Source organism: Cydia strobilella, chromosome 19 (assembly GCF_947568885.1).
Source record: "Cydia strobilella chromosome 19, ilCydStro3.1, whole genome shotgun sequence".
NCBI lineage: Eukaryota > Metazoa > Arthropoda > Insecta > Lepidoptera > Tortricidae > Cydia > Cydia strobilella.
In genome coordinates this window covers 233254-253316 of record NC_086059.1, presented here as the reverse complement: position 1 = coordinate 253316, position 20063 = coordinate 233254, and the positions used below count along the sequence as shown (strand labels likewise).

Here is a 20063-nt window from a genome sequence, read left to right as displayed (position 1 = left end):
CATCAGAAATAGATCATCTGTCAAAATTTCAACTGTCTAGCTATCACGGTTCATGAGATACAGCCTGGTGACAGACAGACGGATAGACAGACAGTGAAGTCTTAGTAATAGGGTTCCGTTTTTACCTTTTGGGTACGGAACCCTAACAAAACGGAGACGGCTTGTCTGTAATTTTCTGCACAAAACAGTCTGCCGATTTTTGCGGGGGAGGGGCACGTCAAGTGTATACGTAATGTAAAAACAGCCATGTCAGATAAACGGCAGTCCATATATTGTGTATGACCATTGACCGCCTGTTTTCGTTAGAGGGGAACGCCTGGCTACTCCATTTGGTTGTATCCTCTAAGAAGTGACATGTCATATCGACCGTTAGGCCAATAAGAAGGTATAGAGGGAAATGCTAGGAACACAATTTTTGACGTCGTAGCTTTGTTTGGACTAGTTAGGAGATGAACATATCAAAAGTCCCCGACCGTAACCCTGGTGCTGAGGGGAGAGGGGGGTTTGAAGGTTACATTTTTCGGTTTTTCGATTATATCTCGGAAACTATGCGTCTGAGCGACATGGCCACTTGTACAAAATGAAAAGTGATTTAATTTGTTATAAGTTTTATTAGGTTCCAAGCATTTCCCTCTATAACTTTTTTTTGCATTCATTTCCTGCCCTACGTTTCTATAAATATGGAAACATCTTCAGAGTTGTGATTTTGTTATAAGGCAACAACATTGAATTAGCTTTGCTTATAATAGTGGAGTGGAATTTTTCGGGTTTTGGGTTTTGTGTTTTTTTTTATGAAATAGGAGGCAAACGAGCAGACGGATCACCTGATGGTAAGCGATTACTGCCGCCCATGGACACCCGCAACACCAGGGGGTTAGTTGCATTTATGGTTCAGTATAAAATAAATATTTTGGATTTAGAACAATCCCTGGTAACCAAGCAGTTCTTTATATGATTATTATTTACCGTTAAGGCATTGTTTACCGTTAGAGATTTCTACAGTAAATTTAACCTTAAATGATTTTCATAAATATAGACATTCGTATGAGTTTTAATTATTGTTTTTTTGTGAAATTTGCATTTAATTTTATTATTATTATTTCTTCTTTTATCTCTGATTATGCAATTTAGTGTTAGTTGTGTATTTTGTATTGTTAATTTAGTGTTAGTTGTATATTTTGTATTTTTATTTTATTATAATTTTTGTACATGTGTTATTTCGACATTTTTTTTTTTTTTTTTAATTTATTTGGGACAAGAAACAGTAACACACAGGGTTTAGGAACAGAAATAGAGTACAAACAATAAGAAAGTGAGAGACCAACAACATCGTCCACAGATTACTATATTACGTACTGATAGATCTGCAATATATAGCGCTAGGTAACGATATATAGGATAAAAAGCTAAAATTAACAAAGTTTGTTGAATATTGAAACTGAAATTATAGTTGCAATACTTTTAAAGAAAAAGTTTTGACCTGAAAGCGACTTGTAGGTTTTAAAATGCTAGCTGGAATACTTGTCTGCTTGCTGGAATAATTGTCTGCTTGCTGGAATACTTGTCTGCTTGCTGGAATACTTGTCTGCTTGCTGGAATACTTGTCTGCTTGCTGGAATACTTGTCTGCTTGCTGGAATGCTTAGACTGTACATACCCAACCATGATGGCTACACAGACGCTGATGGGAACAGTAATGTTCTGAGCGTCGAAGGTCACATAGCTGAAGTCACTGGACACACTTTCAGGAGGTTCGGACCACCGGCGCAGTTGCATCGCGGGTTGCATTGCGCGCGGGACGCGGGGAACCGGCATGGATGCGCTACGTAGGTAGTCTGGCCTCCTGTAAAAAATAGTCAATTTTAAGTTTTTTTTAAAGATCGAGGACCACGAACGTCGAGGACATCGTTAAGTATATACGAGTAAAGTCTGGATTCGCCCTGAGAGTCGTGAATTTGGAATCTCGACACAATGCGAATTTCAATTTGTGGTGAGCGTTCCGACTGAACGTCTAGCGACCTTCACCAAGGATGAGTTTTAGCCGAAGGGTGGCAAGTTTCGGCGGTTCCACGGCCCTCTGACATTGCGGGGTTGCGAAGTGTATCGCAGCCATAGCGTGTGTTTTTAGTATTTAAGATATATTATATAATATGTACGCTAGTTTTATAGTATTTATCTATGCCCAATAGTTGCCTGAAAATAAATATTTTTCATTTCAATTCAAGGCCGACAACGTACTTCCAACCCTTCTAGTTGCAGGTGTCCATGGGCTATGGTAATTAGTAATTGCTTATCAACAGGAGATCCTTGTAATCGTTTGCCTTCCATGACTCCCAGATCATAAAAAAATCCTCACTTAGTCCAGTTTCAATACTGCCCGCAATATGAAATTTATTACCAATTATTTTTGATATTTTCCTTAAAATTCATGCTGTATAACATTGTTGCTGTTTTTCATATGTTCTAAAAATTAGTTATTATATACGTCACTGTCATTATAAAACTATAACTGTCCCATTCAGCCACATTAGGCCATTTAAAGGATCCCATTGTCCCATTTAAAGTGTTCAGATCGTCCATTAGGGGTCTTTAGGCCGATTAACCCTGAGACCCAAACCCTTGAACCGGCAGACCACTTCCCTATTAGATGAAGCGTACCTATATGAAACCTCGTGGTCACTACACATTGGCGCTCCCATTAATTTTGCACGAGAGCGTGATTTTTGTTGCGTTCGCCTGTAAACTTTACTACTTTTACTCGTAGTAGTAAAATCAATTAATTAAATTAAATTAGTAAAGTTTAGTATGGGGTCAGCCCATTGTTACTGGTGTATAAGTATTCTTAATATACTTATAACTTGGCCCGGGTCTTTAAGATAAAACATTCTTACAATAGATGTTGCTATGCAAGACTGCGTGTCCCTAAGGCGTGTAAAACAAAAAGGAAATTCCTTCCTTTTCCGTAAAGATTCCACTTCCGCGTGGTTCTGGTTACGAATTTACGATCCGTACCTCAGTTGGTTAAGAGCGATCCGGCCGTGTTTCGAAAGGTCACAAGTCCGAGTCTTGCTCGAAGCGGAGAATTTTTCCGCTTTTCTTTTAATTACTAAAAATTTGTAGTCAATTAATAGTATAGATGGTGCTATCTTTTCCCTTATCCCCTTACACCTGATTTAAATACCAACATTTCGTTTTCTATAATGGGTGACCAGTGATCCCATGATGCTTTCTATGGAAAACGAAGTGTCGGACGGACACCTCGACCCAGACCCGGACCATTTTAGCTTGTTGTTGTTGTGTTGTTGTATATCCTAGGGCACACAACAACAACACAACTTTAGCTTGAGTCATCCTTAAAACGGAGTCTGTCGGAAGTAGTCTATGCTTGAGCCACTCGTCCGATTGTGTGATGTTCTTTTGTTAAGCTCTAACGCTTTCAAATAAGAATTAATATCCGATTGGTGGTAAATTTGCGACGATTTTGTGGGGAAGATGAAAGAAAATTTATTGGAAAATGACGGTAAGATTGAAATACTTATCCATAAGTAAAGGCAAAAATAAAAATATTGACGCTGTTTTCTTGGAAAAATCCAGTATGGATATTATTCGAACTTGTAGGACGGCCACGGTCTTTGAAATATAATGAATAACTATTAATTTTTTTCTTTACTTAAACAAATAGTTTTTCTTAAAAAACTGCTTAAGTAACATTAATTTCAGGGACATTGGGTGTTGACAGCCCCTTAAGTATGATGACGTACATAGTGAAATTAGATATTAGTAACGATTAACAGGATAATATGACTTTTAAGAGTTCTTCAGACCTAATGTACGCTATCGCGTTATTGTATATGTCGGCGGCAAATCGTAAAATAGGGCATATCGAGATATTCCTAGGCATATCATGAAACGCCGCCATTTCACGATCTGACTAAGATTAACCCAGGCATATCATGCCTAATAAAAGAGGCGGCAGATCGATCATACAAATTGCATTCGTTGATATTCCTAGCTTCATACCGGGCGCATCGTAAAATAATTTCATTGAGATATTCCTACGCATATCATGAAATGCCGTCATTTCATGATCTGACTAAGATTAACTAAGGTATATCACGATATGACTTATAAAAGAGGCGGCAGATCGATAGGAGCAAAGATAGATATAACTCCGTAATAGATGGATACAGTCTAAGGAAAAAACGTGCCTCGAAAATCACGAAAATTTGACTCTCGATCAGATGGCGCCACTAGTTTTGGCCTACACTCGTATAGAGGGCGTTGACTGTTTCGTTTGTTATTTATAATTTTAACGCATACCAGTGAAAGAACATGGGTCAAAATCATATAAAAATAATTAATGCAAATAAAAATATAATTTATCCATATTTAAATACATTTTAACGTATTTTTTTAAATTGTCATTTTTAGTTTTAAAGTATGTCGATAGATGGCAGTGAATTTACAGTGGTTACAAAATTTACTATGACAGTACCGCTCTATCTTATTATATCCTCATTGATAGGAGCAATATATTCGTCGAAATTAACATATAACAATGAAGTTGCCTTAAGCTTTATTAAATCTGTTGATAGAATTAATGTTATAAATTCATTATATAGGGCTGACTTAAGCTTCTTAGTAATCTGCTTTATGACATTAGCATTTAAGTTACTATCAAGTTTTTCTAACTATAACCAATGAGGATATAATAAGATAGAGCGGTACTGTCATAGTAAATTTTGTAACCACTGTAAATTCACTGCCATCTATCGGCATACTTTAAAACTAAAAATGAAGATTTAAAAAAATACGTTAAAATGTATTTAAATATGGATAGTTTTTTTTTTGCATTAATTATTTTTATATGATTTTGACCTATGTTCTTTCACTGATATGCGTTAAAATTGTTAAATAACAAACGAAACCGTCAACGCCCTCTATACGAGTGTAGGCCAAAACTAGTGGCGCCATCTGATCGAGAATCAAATTTTCGTGATTTTCGAGGCACGTTTTTTCGTTTGACTGTATCCATCTATTACGGAGTTATATCTATCTTTGCTATAACCTAGTGGCTAACATTTTTTGTTGGTAATATTCTGAGGGCCTTTTTTTAACGATGTGGTCATATTGTTACCCATACTACCTGTGCAAGGTGAATCAACAGGGGTTATGTGGGACTCGTATTAAATTCTGACTATTCTTAGGGAAAATCCAAACTTCTTAATCAGCGTTTTTCACTATCAGGCTATTTTATATATGAATAACATTAAAACGAGAGTTTGGTTTTGGTTTGGTGTGGTGAGTTTTGTAGTCGACATGTTTCATTCAATAATTTTATCTGTCAAATAACCTAAATTTAAAATACCTTAATTTCTTTATCTACACACATATCAATTCATAAAAATATAATGCCTTCAAAATCCGTAAAAAAAACTGTTTTGTTACAACAAATTTCTTATCTGTGAAAATGTTGTAATAGGTAGCTTCATTATCAAAATCGATTTCGTAATGACATTCAAAATTCGAACATCTCTGAAAAGAAAGCAATTTGATTGGACCCCTATTCTAATATCAATCGAGATGACGTTTTATTCGAAATGAAATGTCAATTGCATACAATTTTGACAAATCTCACATATTAGTTGTTATCGACCGATATATGGCAATCGAACCCGACTCTTGTTTGTCTCTGAATTAAAAAAAAACTACGGATGCGTACATGTGTGAAAAAAGTTCTCATTTGCGGCCATTTGACGTACAGTTTATCTTTTAATTATTTTGTAAGTAAAAAAATTATTTGTTTTGTTGTTTTTAAAGTAACTATGGCAAAAGTTTCGTGTAAAATGTGCGATAAAGATATTTATAGTTGGTCAAACCAAATTGTCAGTAAATAAGAACAAAAAAAGTATAGTCATGAAATAAAACTATGAAAACGAATTATATCGCATATATTCGCGTTGGGATGTATTATAAATTAAATATACGCGATATAATCCGTTTTCATAGTTTTATTTTATGAGTAACTATCGCGGTAACCGAAGACAATATTAAGTATACTCATCCTTTTCTTTTGGGTGCTAGTACTAGTGTTAGACAAAGATAGTATGATCATCTCTGTCTATGTTTGAAATGAGACAGTCCTTTGACAAACTATAAGAGACGCCACCTCATATCCATATCTATAATAAGTATAGCTGGGAGAGTTTACGTACCTCGCAAAGTTATATGGATGCGGTATCGGTGGCCCATAGTCCGCAGTATCATCAGATTCGTACACAACTGGCGCCCGCCTTCTCCAGTGCTCCGGGCATTCGATGCTCTCTGCATCGCTCAGCTCCAACTGAAAAAAAAAAAAACATTTAAAAAACTTGCCGCGGAATGCTACTGAGGGGGACCACGGGACACCACAGATGGCTGTCGACGGGGTAAAATTTGGTGGGATTACGTGCCCACAGTCTGCCCTGTTACGGCAAAATAGCGTAAGTATCTACTTATATGTAATTAACTATGATGTTTTGCCGTACCTTAACAGGGCAGTGGAGAAAGAGAAGGCCTTTGCTCAGCAGTGGGACATTAAAGTAGGCTATAAAAGAATTTGACATAATCTTCACCGGCCGGCCAGAGTGGAGTCGTCAGTTATAATCTCCAGGGGTGGAAGTAAAATATGCGTAAGACGCGAGTTGGCACAGTGGCTGTAAGAGCTACTGGGTAGAAATAGAAAGCGGCGCACACCTCTCGACACCCCAGCGCCACTCACAACGGTGTTGCATTTGAGCCATCCTAGATGTCGCTTTTTGTGGGGGCTCATCTTGTGAGCGCAAGTCACCGTCGACTGGTAAGTACCTAAATATCAAAAGCTATTTCAAAAATAAGTACCACGAATCTCAGTAATATTACGAGCAGCCTCGGTGGTGGGCCCCGTAAATATACGTTTTTTATTCGCATTGGGTCCAAAGAAGACGGAATAATAATTACCCCATTAAATTCACTAGCAACGTGCTTTATCATTTCTGATCACGACTTCCCGCACACAAAGCAAATAGCCCTTATATTTATCAACTGACATAGAAAGCAGTTTGGAAAACCAATAGTGCGGGAGTCGGGCAAACTCGGAAAAAATACCCCATGCACCTCGTATTTCACTCAAAATCATCATCAGAAATTCAACCTTAATCTATACAAGGTGATGTTGGTTTTCAAATGCTTTGTCAAGTTTAGATAAGAGGTTGGGAAAGTTGGAATATATTCATGCTCTGGGCGACAAATCGGGCCTCAAATTTATTCAATTCGTTTGTTCCGCGGCCATTTCTCTATTTCGGCCACTGTTTATTTGCCGGTTTGCGTATTTGTTTTTCTACAGATCTAGTTTGTACAGGATTTACATGGCATCGCTTTTAGCAGACTACAAAAAGAATCTTCGGTGGCCTGTATTTTGTAACACTAGCTTTTATTATTTTGTTCCTATCGGTAAAAGTACCTGACGCTTTTACGTTACACGTCGGATTTTGTTTGAAAAAGGGAAAAATAATAAATGATAAAAAAAGTTTGTCGTTGAGACTGAGTGCATGGAGTATATTTTGCTCTTCCGCGGAAGTTTAGCTTACTCTACCACAATAAGTTATTTTAAATAATTACGTTAAGTATTCTGAATATTGGAGCCCGTTAAAATCACGGCATGTGTAATCACATACTTTGCACACTTAACACACTTTTAAAGAGCATTGCCACATCGATGTGATATCGGATGTCGGATACGACTACAAACAAGCAAAGCAAATTGTTGTTGTTGTTGTTAAAATAAAAGGACTTTATCTTCTTCTTCCTCGGTCCCTCATTGCTGAGGATCGCGACCATGTATGCTCCGTCTCCATAGTGTGCGGTCATAAGCCATATGAGTCACGCACTGCATATTGCCGCCAACCACCCTCTTCACACCATCAGACCATCTCGTGGGTGCTTTTCCTCGCCCGCGCTTGCCATCCATTTGACCCAAGATAATCTGCCTTTCTAGGTCATGCTTCTTAGACCGCATGATATGTCCAAAAAAGCTGAGTGCGCGTTCTTGACATATTATAGAGAGCCGTGTGGTGATTTTCGGCTCCTCTAGGATGGACTTATAGGTTCTCATAGCCGTCCAGGGACTAGGACTAAGGACTTTATACCATAGGACATTTTCAAGCAGCTGTTTTTTCTAAAGGTCATCCGACATCCGATATTGGATCGGGCTGTGTGAAAACGCTCTAACGCTTTGAATACTTTCCATACAGCCAATAATTTGAATTACAGCGTTAATTTCAGCTGCCGACGCATCATTACCTGACGTAGCCTGATGACTCGTCTTCTGGTGAACCCCGGACAACCGCGGCACAGGCACACCAACGCATCATTACCTGACGTAGCCTGATGACTCATCTCCTGGTGAACCCTGGACAACCGCGGCACAGGCACACCAACGCATCATTACCTGACGTAGCCTGATGACTCATCTCCTGGTGAACCCTGGACAACCGCGGCACAGGCACACCAACGCATCATTACCTGACGTATCCTGATGACTCGTCTCCTGGTGAACCCTGGACAACCGCGGCACAGGCACACCAGTGCGTAGATGCATTTAAACCACCGTGCTAGTAGCTCTCCTGCAACACAGTCCAATCTACGCTAAGAAAATTTTTATAATAAAAAGCTAAAAAAAAAAAAACAACTAAAAATAAAATAAAACTATGAAAACGGATTATATCGCGTATATTGAATTTATAATACATCCCGACCACCCGTTGACCACGAACGCTGTAAAGAGTTCGAAACGTCGGGATGTATTATAAATTCAATATACGCGATATAATCCGTTTTCATAGTTTTATTTCATGAGTAACTATCGCGGTAACCGAAGACAATATTAACTAAAAATAAAGTAAAAATAAAATAAAATAAAAATAATGCATTTGCATTAATTTCAGACGAATAAGTGCACATAGTTTGTTAGTAACAAGAAAATACTTAAATAACTATATTAGTACCTAACACTAAGTGAAGCGAGGACCAGTGCCTGATTAGGCCACTGTCCCACCTCCCCCCTACAACGCTCAGGAAGCTGTCGCGGACTCTGCCGATCGTCTCGGCGCAGCGCTTGCGCAGCGTCGCTTGAAAGCCGTCAAATCAATTAAATTTAATCGTAATCAGTTAAGTAGCCTCTGTATGTACTACACAACAAATCGATTAATACGTTCTACATCAAAATCGGTTTAAGTAACAAAAGTTTTTAGTTTTTAGTTATGTAAATGTCTTTCGATTGAAATCTCAGTACCATATCAACTGTATGTGTACAATGTCAACTTTATGATCGCAGTCTATTTAGTTAAAATTTTAAGTCTACGACATTTTCAAAGAGCTGCTGGTAACCGTTTTGGAGAATTGGAAATATTTTCATATACCAATAAAAATATTGCAAACACGGCATTTTACAAAAACCGGCCAAGTGCGAGTCGGACTCGCCCACCGAGGGTTCCGTACTATAGTATTTGTTGTTATAGCGGCAACATACATCATCTATGAAAATTTTCAACTGTCTAGTTATCACGGTTCATGAGATACAGCCTGATAACAGACAGACGGACAGACGGACAGCGGAGTCTTAGTAATAGGGTCCTTTTAACCTTTGGGTACGGAACCCTAAAAACGAATATTTAAGACTTACCGACATTAGCGAGGTACAGCAGAAACAGAGGCATTCCCAGCAGAGTATACAGAATGGTGGTCACTTTGCCCCAGCTCGTGCGTGGAGACAGATGCCCGTACCCTGCACAAGGAAACATTAGAGTTTTGAATGATTCACGGTTAGTTTCACTGGACTTATATTGACCGGGATATAGACCAACAAGTGTGAATGCGACCGATGGTAACGTTGAAAGCGAACGCAGCCGACGCGCAAAAATGAGGGTAGACCGAGCGCGGTCTACACAACTTTGACACCCACCCGCTATCTTCAGTCATCCGTGAACATGATGCATGTAATGAGGGCTAACGCGTATGAATTCGCCGCTAGGGGCGCTAGTGTAGATGGTGGTTTTTTCCATACTTCGAAATGTCAAATGTCACTTGTCACTTCAATGACAGACAGCTGTTCTTTAGTCTTTTGGTCCACCATCAACAGAGGCGCCAACTGGTGAACAAAAAAACGATAGCCCTCATTGCGTCCAAATATCGGGAGCTCATAAATAATACAAAAAGGTAATTACGGTCTATATCCCGGTCAATATAAGTCTAGTCACCATCTTGCTAGAGACGGACCAAGCTAACTCTGCAGTTTGCAGCCAGTTAAAAGTGCCTGCTATCATCAACTTCTTCAGGCATATAGGTAAGTTTAAGCATTAAAAAGCATGGCCATTATCTCGCTTTGTTACAAAATACAAATTTTGTTATGCCAGTAAGTCCAAGTGAAAATATTCTACATCCATACTAATATTATAAATGCGAAAGTCTGTCTGTCTTTCTGTCTGTATGTTCCATCTTCACGCTTAAACCGCTGAATCGATTTAGATGAAATTTGGCATAGAGATAGGTTGAGTCCCTGAGAAGGACATAGGATAGTTTTTATCCCGAAAATCATCCCTTAAGAAAGTAAAAAGCGGGGTGGAATTGAGATAATTAATGAAGTGCCTGCTAATTTGTGTGCATAATATGCTCAAATTGAATGATTGCTGTGAGAATTTTTCCAGGCGCTATACTTACTTTAGCTGCTGTTACTAGGTCCACGCAGACGAAGTCGCGGGCAAAAGCTAGTTGACTATAATTAAGGCCACTTTCATTGTATTATTCTGCTTACTGTACCAATCATCTCTCACACGATCAAAAGACGATATAATAGGATAGAGCGGTACTGTCATAGTAAATTTTGTAACCACAGTAAATTCACTGCCATCTATCACTTTGAAAGTAAAAATGAAGATTAAAAACACGATAAAATGTATTTAAATATGGATAAATGATTTTTTATTTGCATTATTAATTTATATATGATTTTGACCCATGTTCTTTCACTGATATGCGTTAAAATTGTTAAATAACAAACGAAACCGTCAACGCCCTCTATACGAAAGTAGGCCAAAGGTAGTGGCGCCATTTGATCGATAACCATATTTTCGTGATTTTCGAGGCACGTTTTTTCCTTAGACTGTATCCATCTATTACGGAGTTCTCTATGACGGGGATCTTTGCTCGTACCTATGGTTGTAATTACAGTGAGGGAATACAGGAAGGCGGACGAGAAGGACCACTGCCTTGAAGATCGGCCACCGTCCCAACCTCGTTTTACTGCGTGCACCACTTTGTCTTGATACTGATGAATTGTGATGCTTATCCTGAAAAGAAATATAGGGTCATTGTGCTAGTTTTCGTCCGGATCGAATTTTCGTCCACTTGACGAAATTTGAATATAAACCTACATTTCTGCACTGTACATAATTTGATTTGTTCTCTAGTTGAGTAGATATTTATAAAAATGATAATATGAATAGGTATTAGATAGTAAGTTAAACATTGTTGTTGTGCCCTAACAGGGTGTCATGAATTTACTAACTTTATTTGTAACACCTTATTTTATGTATCATGACTGTGCAATAAATGAAATGAAATGAAATGATATTTCGCACGAAGAAAATTAAAAATTAACCTAGAGCATGGACGGAAACTAGCACAATGACCCTATTCAATTTAGATTAGAATTGAAGAGATCCGCAATAAACCAAAGCCGTTAACATAAACTAGGCAGTGAGTAGTGTTGGTAGGAAAACGAGTCTTTTGAGTCTTTTGAAGCACTCGACTCGTTTCTACCCTCGCTTCAAAAACTTCTGAATCTTTTAAGTCCAGTCAAGTCTTTTTTAATCTTCACTTAAGGGGACTCGAGCCTCCGAATAGAATGGAATAGAATAGAATAGAATAGAATAGAACAGAACAGAACAGAACAGAACAGAACAGAACAGAACAGAACAGAACAGAACAGAACATAACAGAACAGAACAGAACAGAACAGAACAGAACAGAACAGAATAGGATAGAATAGAATAGAATAGAATAGAATAGAATAGAATAGAATAGAATAGAATATTTTTTATTCGTAAACACACAGACAATAGACTTACATTTAAAGAACATAGTGAAAATAAAGTGTCTGCTGGCGACTTCCAGCGCTGATCTTCCGATGAGACCATCAGGTGAGAATCACGGAAGGTAACAGACAAAAAGAAAGCAACATAAAAGAAAGAGACATAAAATATGGCGAAAAATAAAATTACACATAGTTTACACAAACTAATACAAAAAGAGATACAATATGACGACATAAGAACATAACATGAGTACATAACATTAAGTAGACTAACACGGATCAACTGACCGAACATGTACCGGTCCGGTTGGACCATATCGGGCGCGACATTAAGCCTTCGACGAATAAAGACTTCGTCGCCAATTTTGTAGGTTTTACATTACCTATTTAAATTAACAGTAAAATAATAAGCGTGCATGATTGTACCTATGTACCTAACTCATGAGTTTTATCCAAAGACAATGCGTTTAGATTTTAATGTAAAAAATAAAAAAAAATGAATAGTATCGAATCTCTACAAACGACTGTCGATAACAAGTTGGAAATAACTCAATTCTGCAGAAAAAAAGGTGCGTGTGTAGATAACTTTAACTAGCTCAACCGCTTAGCTAGTTAGCTACTTCTTCTAGCTATATCTTGTAAAAATAAATCTGTGTATTTACTTCGAATACCACGTACAACTACAAAGGTCAATATATTTTCAATCCCGTTCCTTCAGCAATAAAAGTATTATGCACTTATCTAAGTCTATATACAACTAGTTCTCCATTGTCGGACGAGGCCAGAGCACTGTTTAAGCTAGTAAATATAGGCCTTAGTAATCGTAAGTGAGTGTGATTGTATGATGACTATATGGAGCGACATAATCGCTAAGCGATAAAGCTCTTTAATAAAGAAAAAAAAAAGTCTATAATTAGTTTTAGCTCTAATATGTAAAACAAACGAAATAGAACAAAAACAAGTTTTGTATGAAAAACTTAAATACGCTGTATTTTTTAACTATGGTATCTGAAGCTACATACACTAATTACAGACCTAAATATATCTTATGCTATTGTAAGTACAAAGTTTCAGAGCAATCTAGCTAGTCGTTTTAAAATGAGAGCGTAACTACTATTGTATCTGAATGTATTGGAACGGCTTTTTCGCGGCGGTTTTGTGTGACTTAAAAACCGAAAGCTTTTCATTATAGTAATTACCTTAATGGTTACAATTCTTTAAATCCATACTTGACGAAATACTTGGCATAAAGTTCTCGTTTACGAAGTCACGTGGAGAATGTAATGCTCCATTGAGTCTCGAGTGCTCGGATGCCGACGAAATCGCTCGCTAAATTATGTGATGCGATTGCTTGTTGTTTTGAAATGCTCGGAGAATTATTATTACTAATTGTAGAATTGAAGGCATATTAAATATTTTTGTAAATTTTACAAAAACAACAACTAACATTCTAAGAACAAATGAAATTATTTTCTATGAAAATATTTTAATTTGTGGTTGTTATACTTGGAAATTTCGACCCATGCCACCGTGGCCGGATAGCCGAGCGGTTCAGGCACCTGTCCGGTAAACGGGGTACGCTGGTTCGATTCCAGCTCTGGACACTGGAGGCTTTGGTCATTTTTTCCTTCGTATATGACATTTATTTTAGTTTAACAACTAACATTTTGTGCGGATTTCAGTTTTTGGTATCATAGCATTCGTCTAAGCAGGATCTACACGTAGAGCAAAAGATAGTGTCCAAAAATGACCCCAATTGTCCAAAATCAGTAAATCCACTAGTTAAGTAAGATAAATCTGTACCTCTCTGATAGAATACAAAACATAATTTCTATAGAAACTTGTTTTATTTTCTTACAAAAAGAACATAACTAATAAAATTTTACAAAAACAGCATAAGTGAAGAACTCATTTTTCAATTTTTTTTCTGAAAATACTGGTCTTTGAAATGTGTAATCGTATATTTCGGAACTACTGGCCACTTACTAAAATCGCCTATACAATGTTTATGTCAAATAACTAATATATAAGAAGACATTTAGTTTTTTTCGTTTCCTGTAAATTCATGTCTAGTGTAGTTGAAGGCATGTTTACAAAAACAACATAATATGTTGTTTTTGTCAACATGCCTTCAATTATATTTTCTAATAGAATCAGTCCAACTCAACTCTTCACCGATTTGTTAAGATAGTGTGGATTTCTCATAAATATCAAATTCCTCTAAAATATGACATTATCGTGGCCCCGGCACACTTTCTCGTTGTAAAATTTGTGCTAAATCTAAAAAAACCGAAGCGACTAACATTCGTTTTGCTGTAAGGTATAACTAAAAATATACATACGTAGCAACAGGGATACAAATACCTACCTAACTTTCGTGCCCTTATCCCTACTAATATTATAAATGCGAGTTTGTCTGTCTGTTACCTCTTCACAATTTAAACGCTGAACCGATTTAGAAGTTTGGTATGGAGTTAGTTCGAGGGCCAGGGATGGACATAAGATAGTTTTTATCAATCATCATTCTGCGCAGACAAATTCGCGAGCTAGAGTATATATGTGGTATTTTCTATAAAAAGGGACCTTATTGTCGATGGCGCTTACGCCATTATTAACGATGCTCCGATATAAATACAATGCCGCGCGACGCTGTGCGGCGTAAGCGCCAGGTCCCTTTTTATAGAAAATGCCCCATATTATCCTTTCAAGTGGCATACGTTTATTAGAGTTGAAGTAATTTCGATTTTATTTGAAATAATTAATCAAATACAAAATTGTAGGCGAGGCGGTTCCTGCCACTTCACGGGTTATGTACTTGAGAAAAAAGTTAGTGTTTATATATTTCTGCCTCTTAACTGATTTTGAACCCTACAAGTCTAAATTCATAAATAAATGCTAAGCATGCCCACTATAAAGATCTCCATTATGCCGTCACGTGGAGAATGTAATGCTCTATCGAGTCCCGAGTGCTCGGATGCCGATGCAAGCATTACTCGCTAAACTATGCGGTACGATTGCTTGTTGTTTTCAAATGTATGCTAAGGGAATTCTTTTCAGTTGCTTGCGAAGTTGATTAGTTATTTATGAATTTTCTAGCATAAGTACATATTACTAGACATATATATTGACCGGGATATAGACCGTGATTACCTTTTGTATTATTTATGAGCTCCCGATCACGGTCACGGTCTATATCCCGGTCAATATAAGTCTAGTGAAACTAACCGTGAATCATTCAAAACTCCAAGTACATATTATTATTATGCCAGCATAAAGTTGGTCCATCAAATTAGGTGTTTTCGAATAATTAATTTCCAGCAAACTGAAATTCATGTTTACCTTTATTAAGTCCCAAATGCGTGTAGTACGAGTTTGTGCAATCCCAGAAGTGCATAATTTTTTGCTCCTTTTCAGTTTTTTTTACTTGTAGCTGGAAAACGGTGCGTCCTATGGAAAGTTTGCTCTAATCATGATGAAAATTGATATCTGAGTATCTAAAAGATAATATGAATTCCTAAACAAAATGTGTAAAAAATGGCCGTCATTTTGAATTTCTTTAGTTTTGGTATAATCATGTTAACATCCGAAAACTCCTTGTCAACCGTGTCTGGTCCACAAAACCTTGCTGGTAGTGCCATTGTAATTTACGGTGGATTTCTTCTACATCGAGTGGTTTGGTAATCTAAGGAATACAGCTAGCTGGGAATTAATTAATAATCAAATTAGATCCAAAAAACGCTTTTTTGGATCTAATTTGATTGGCCTAAAACTAAATAAAAAATGTTAGAACATTATCTGTGATGATGTTATTATTGCGATATCGATTTAATAATGACATTCGAATTTAATGAAATTCGAAATTTCGAACATCTGAAAAACAAAGATGACGTTTTATTCGAAATTAAATGTTAATGCAAACAATGTGATCAACCGCCGCTGTGGCGGTCGTAAAGTGCGGTTCCTGAACACATCATATAGAGCTTATAATAGGTAGATAAAACAGTCTATTTATGCACCTAACTGAACATAATTAGGTACTTACTTATAAACACTCGTGTAATGTTTTTATGAAACGAGCTGAGAGCGAGAGCCCACACACTCGTATTTTAATTTTCATTATGTAGCAGTCACATAAACTTCTACATTATTATTGGTGTATGCGAGATGCAATGCAAGTTGTATAATGTTCGTAAATATAATGTCAATAACTGTGTCGTTTTACAAAATGTACCACATTGTCGCTTACCAAAAGGACGAAATTTTCTTGTATCTTTATACGAATGGCAGAACATTCGTATGGCAAGTGTGTGGTACCTTTTGCTTGAAAATTACACAACTAATCAAATTAAAAATTTAAACACTAGGACTCTTGTATGTTTCTTACCTGTGTTTAAGATATGTGTCATTAAATATGTTGACTTTGAGCACGTCCTGCCATAGACACTGCGCCGTGTTGTCTCGCTCTAGAGTCATGTTGTGCGCTCGCTCCATCTCGCTCGCACCTTCTATCGCCCGAAACATAAATGCACCTGTAACAGAAAAATAAAGTATTTTACATAAAAAAGTTCATAAACAGAGTCAGACCAAGCTAACTCTACGTTGCATTTGCAATAACGAAGTGTGGCAATGTCGCCATTAATGTCAAATTTGTATGAAATATGGCGCTTATAACACTCCTCACTTTCTACTATTCAAGTTAGGTTAGACTGGCAGGCCAATTCGAGTTTAAGTTATTCGATCTGTATCCGATATGATACACATTGCAGTCTAGCATGCACTGGGCCCAAGACAGAGCGGCTTGGAGAGCACTGGTGAAGAGTGTCCACATTCGTCACGTCCCTCAGCTATGAGACGACAAGGAAGGAAGGCAGGATCCGATATGATACTGATCTCTCTGTGTCAAAAGTGACATTTCTGCAACTAAAAAACGACACTTCTGACACTGACAGATCAGTATCATATCGGAAACAGATCGAATAACTAAAACTCCAATTGGCCTAGGATTCCATAGACCTTTTTTTTTTTATTAAAAAAAAAGGCAAGCATTTGACCGCAATCTCACCTGATGGTAAGTGCCGAAGCAGTCTAGGATGGATCATGCTTACCTAAAAGATGTCTATTCACTCTTGATTTAAAAAGATCCAAGTTATAGTGGACTGGGAATATATTTGCAGGAAGTGAATTCCACTCCTTAGCCGTTCGCTTGATAAAGCTGGATGCATAGCGCTTAGTACGAATCAGTGGCAGAGTAACGACGTAAGGGTGAAACGCAAGTCCGCGTCTAGTCCCACGGTGGCAGAATGGAGATGGGGGGATTAAATTATGTAATCCCATCGCGCACTCCCCGAAATGTATCCTGTAGAACACCGATAAACTAGCTACCTTTCTACGGTGTTCAAGGCTCTGCAGTCTAGCCTCTACTAATCCCGCATCTCCAATAAGCTTCCTAGCGCATTTGTCTATGGAATCTAAGGCGGCTAACTGATATTTGGCGGACCCATCCCAAAGGTGGCTGCAGTACTCCATACACGACCGGACTTGAGCTACGTAAAGCTGAAGAAGCTGCCCCGGTGTGAAGTACCGCTTGACCTTAGAGAGGACGCCCAATCGTCTAGCTGCAGATTTGGCCAGAGATTCAACCTATTTACTATGCGTGCAGTCAATGGGTAAACTGGTGTCAAAAATGATTCGCACAATTATTCTCTTAAATGTTTAAAATGTAGGGAAAAATTGAAAATATCACTACCTCGGACAAGATAGTGATATTTTCCATTTTTCACGTCGCTTTACCTATTGAGCTACCGAGACTCACGTCGGCAGCGAATGTTCCCACTAGGTATATCCATCAACGTCTTTTAATCCTTTGTTCAGATAAATTTGAACTGACTGCACGCGTATTTGATACGATGTGAATAAAACCCTATTTTCTGTGTTAAAATATATTTGAACTATTTCTGAACTAATAAATTTTTCAGACTAATAATTTTTGTTTAGTCATCTATGAGCAAAATTCATTCAAACCTTAATTTCCTTTCAAGCCAATACAACCTGTGAAAAGACAAAGGAGGCAAAGATGAGGCTTCATTAGCCCTGAATGGTTTTCAAGCCACTGATGACTCCTTTCATTTATTTCATTTCATTTATTTATTTCTATAATCTGTTAGAAAACTTTCGAACTCGTCACAGTGATAATAGTATGAGGTCTCTAGCGACTTTCATATTGATTGTCACTGTGACAGGGTACAAAATGGGTCGGAAATAAAAAAGATTGACTGACTTTGTCAAGTGTAAAATATACACGTCATATTTACTCAAGAATATATGGCCCATAGCTTTTAGGTCAGCGAATTAAGAACGGGACATATTTTTGAGTTATTTATATGCGCCCATATTTTTATACTTGACTGTACAATGCTAGGTGTACCCAGTTTTTCATTAAGAGCTAGGCTTAATACTAAAAAGCCAATAGTTTTTATGTAAAGTATAAACAGTCAATAAAACAAGGGACGATTTTCATTAGGACATAAATTGCCACGGCCTTTCAAGTAAAATACGGGCTCCGACGGACCGAACGGGAAGTTACGGGCAACTTTGGCCCGCCTATATACAAATTAATACTTTAAAAGGGTTTCGATATTTACAGATCTTTTCAGCTAGATACAGCAAATTCAACAAAGAGGCAACATTCATACAAACGTATTTTTGACCGAGAGCTAGCGAAGGTTTTCGATTCTGCTTGGGCAAAAATGCTTTCATATGTCAGGATGTTCTCCTCTGCAGTCGCATTTCTCAACCGTTTCTCGCGAAATTGTGTGATTCGGTAGTTGGATAAAAAATTTCTGTCGTTTCAGTTTTTGTTAAATATTCAAAATGGTAGAAGTTGGCATTAAGGACTTAAGCGTCAGTAGGGTATATGCCTCTTAAAACCACTGTGAGTACTCTGTGGTAATGACTCAACGAAGTAAACTGTATTTTTTATTTGTACGTTTTTAAGCTTATGAAGCTTATCACGCGGTCTCTACAGCTCACACAGCGACTAGTCTTGATCGAGTCTCACGGGAGTACAAAAGCGATGTTTCCCATCACTTATGTACATATGCAAAATTCGACATGATATGATATGATATGATATGATTTATTTATCTCACAATATACAATTGCACTTAAAATTACACATGGTAGATTCTTAGGAATTTATATTGTGATTGTCGGTTTTTTACATTATGAATAATTGAATATGAAAAATAACAGAGACAATCAAAATTACATTCAAAATTATTAAATTACAATAGTATGTCAGCAGTTTCGTTAAATTCTACATAATAGATTAAAAAACATTCAATAAATTAAACAATTATCTAGAAAATAAATTCGCCAGGAATGGTTCGTTATTAACTCTATAAAATAAATAAACAAAATTGAGAACTTATGTCACAGAAATTAAGGTCACCATTAAACTAACAAATAAGTAAATTACAATTAACCTTACAATTCCGATGTCAGCAAAGTACTATTTAAATAAATCTAATTAGTGATTTCATAAAACTCCTTTATAGAATACAGTGGATTATCCAATAAAAAGTTTCTCAAACGGCTCTTAAATTTTCTGTCAGAGGGCTCGTCTCTCAAGTCTTGGGGTAGTCGCTCGTAATAAGTAGGGCCGATGACACGCGGGTTTTTTCCTGCAAGTGCCATGCGACGCGGGACAGTTCTAAGACGCCCTGTTGAGCGAATCACCTTGCCAGAGACTTCTACTTTAGAAAACGACGACATGTTATTTCTGACATACATCAAAACTTCAAACATATGTAGCGAGTAGTGCGTCATTATTCGGTAGTCTACGAAAATACCCCTACACGAATGTCTTGTTTTAACGCCAGCCATGGCGCGGAGGGCACGCTTTTGTAGTATTAAGACTCGATTCGCATCCGTCGAATTCCCCCACATTATAACCC

The 20063-nt window shown here is 37.3% G+C and overlaps 1 protein-coding gene across 1 annotated transcript in view; it reads right to left on the bottom strand.

Annotated features, from left to right (window-relative positions):
* Positions 1-20063, bottom strand: part of LOC134749871 (potassium channel subfamily K member 18) — a 30880-nt gene that overhangs the window by 5248 nt on the left and 5569 nt on the right. The window contains exons 3-8 of the mRNA XM_063684869.1: positions 16493-16637; positions 11226-11362; positions 9700-9801; positions 8541-8641; positions 6215-6342; positions 1657-1842 (exon numbers count right to left, since the gene is read on the bottom strand). Coding sequence (XP_063540939.1) covers positions 1657-1842; positions 6215-6342; positions 8541-8641; positions 9700-9801; positions 11226-11362; positions 16493-16637 — 799 coding nt within the window. The remainder of the gene's footprint in view (positions 1-1656; positions 1843-6214; positions 6343-8540; positions 8642-9699; positions 9802-11225; positions 11363-16492; positions 16638-20063) is intronic.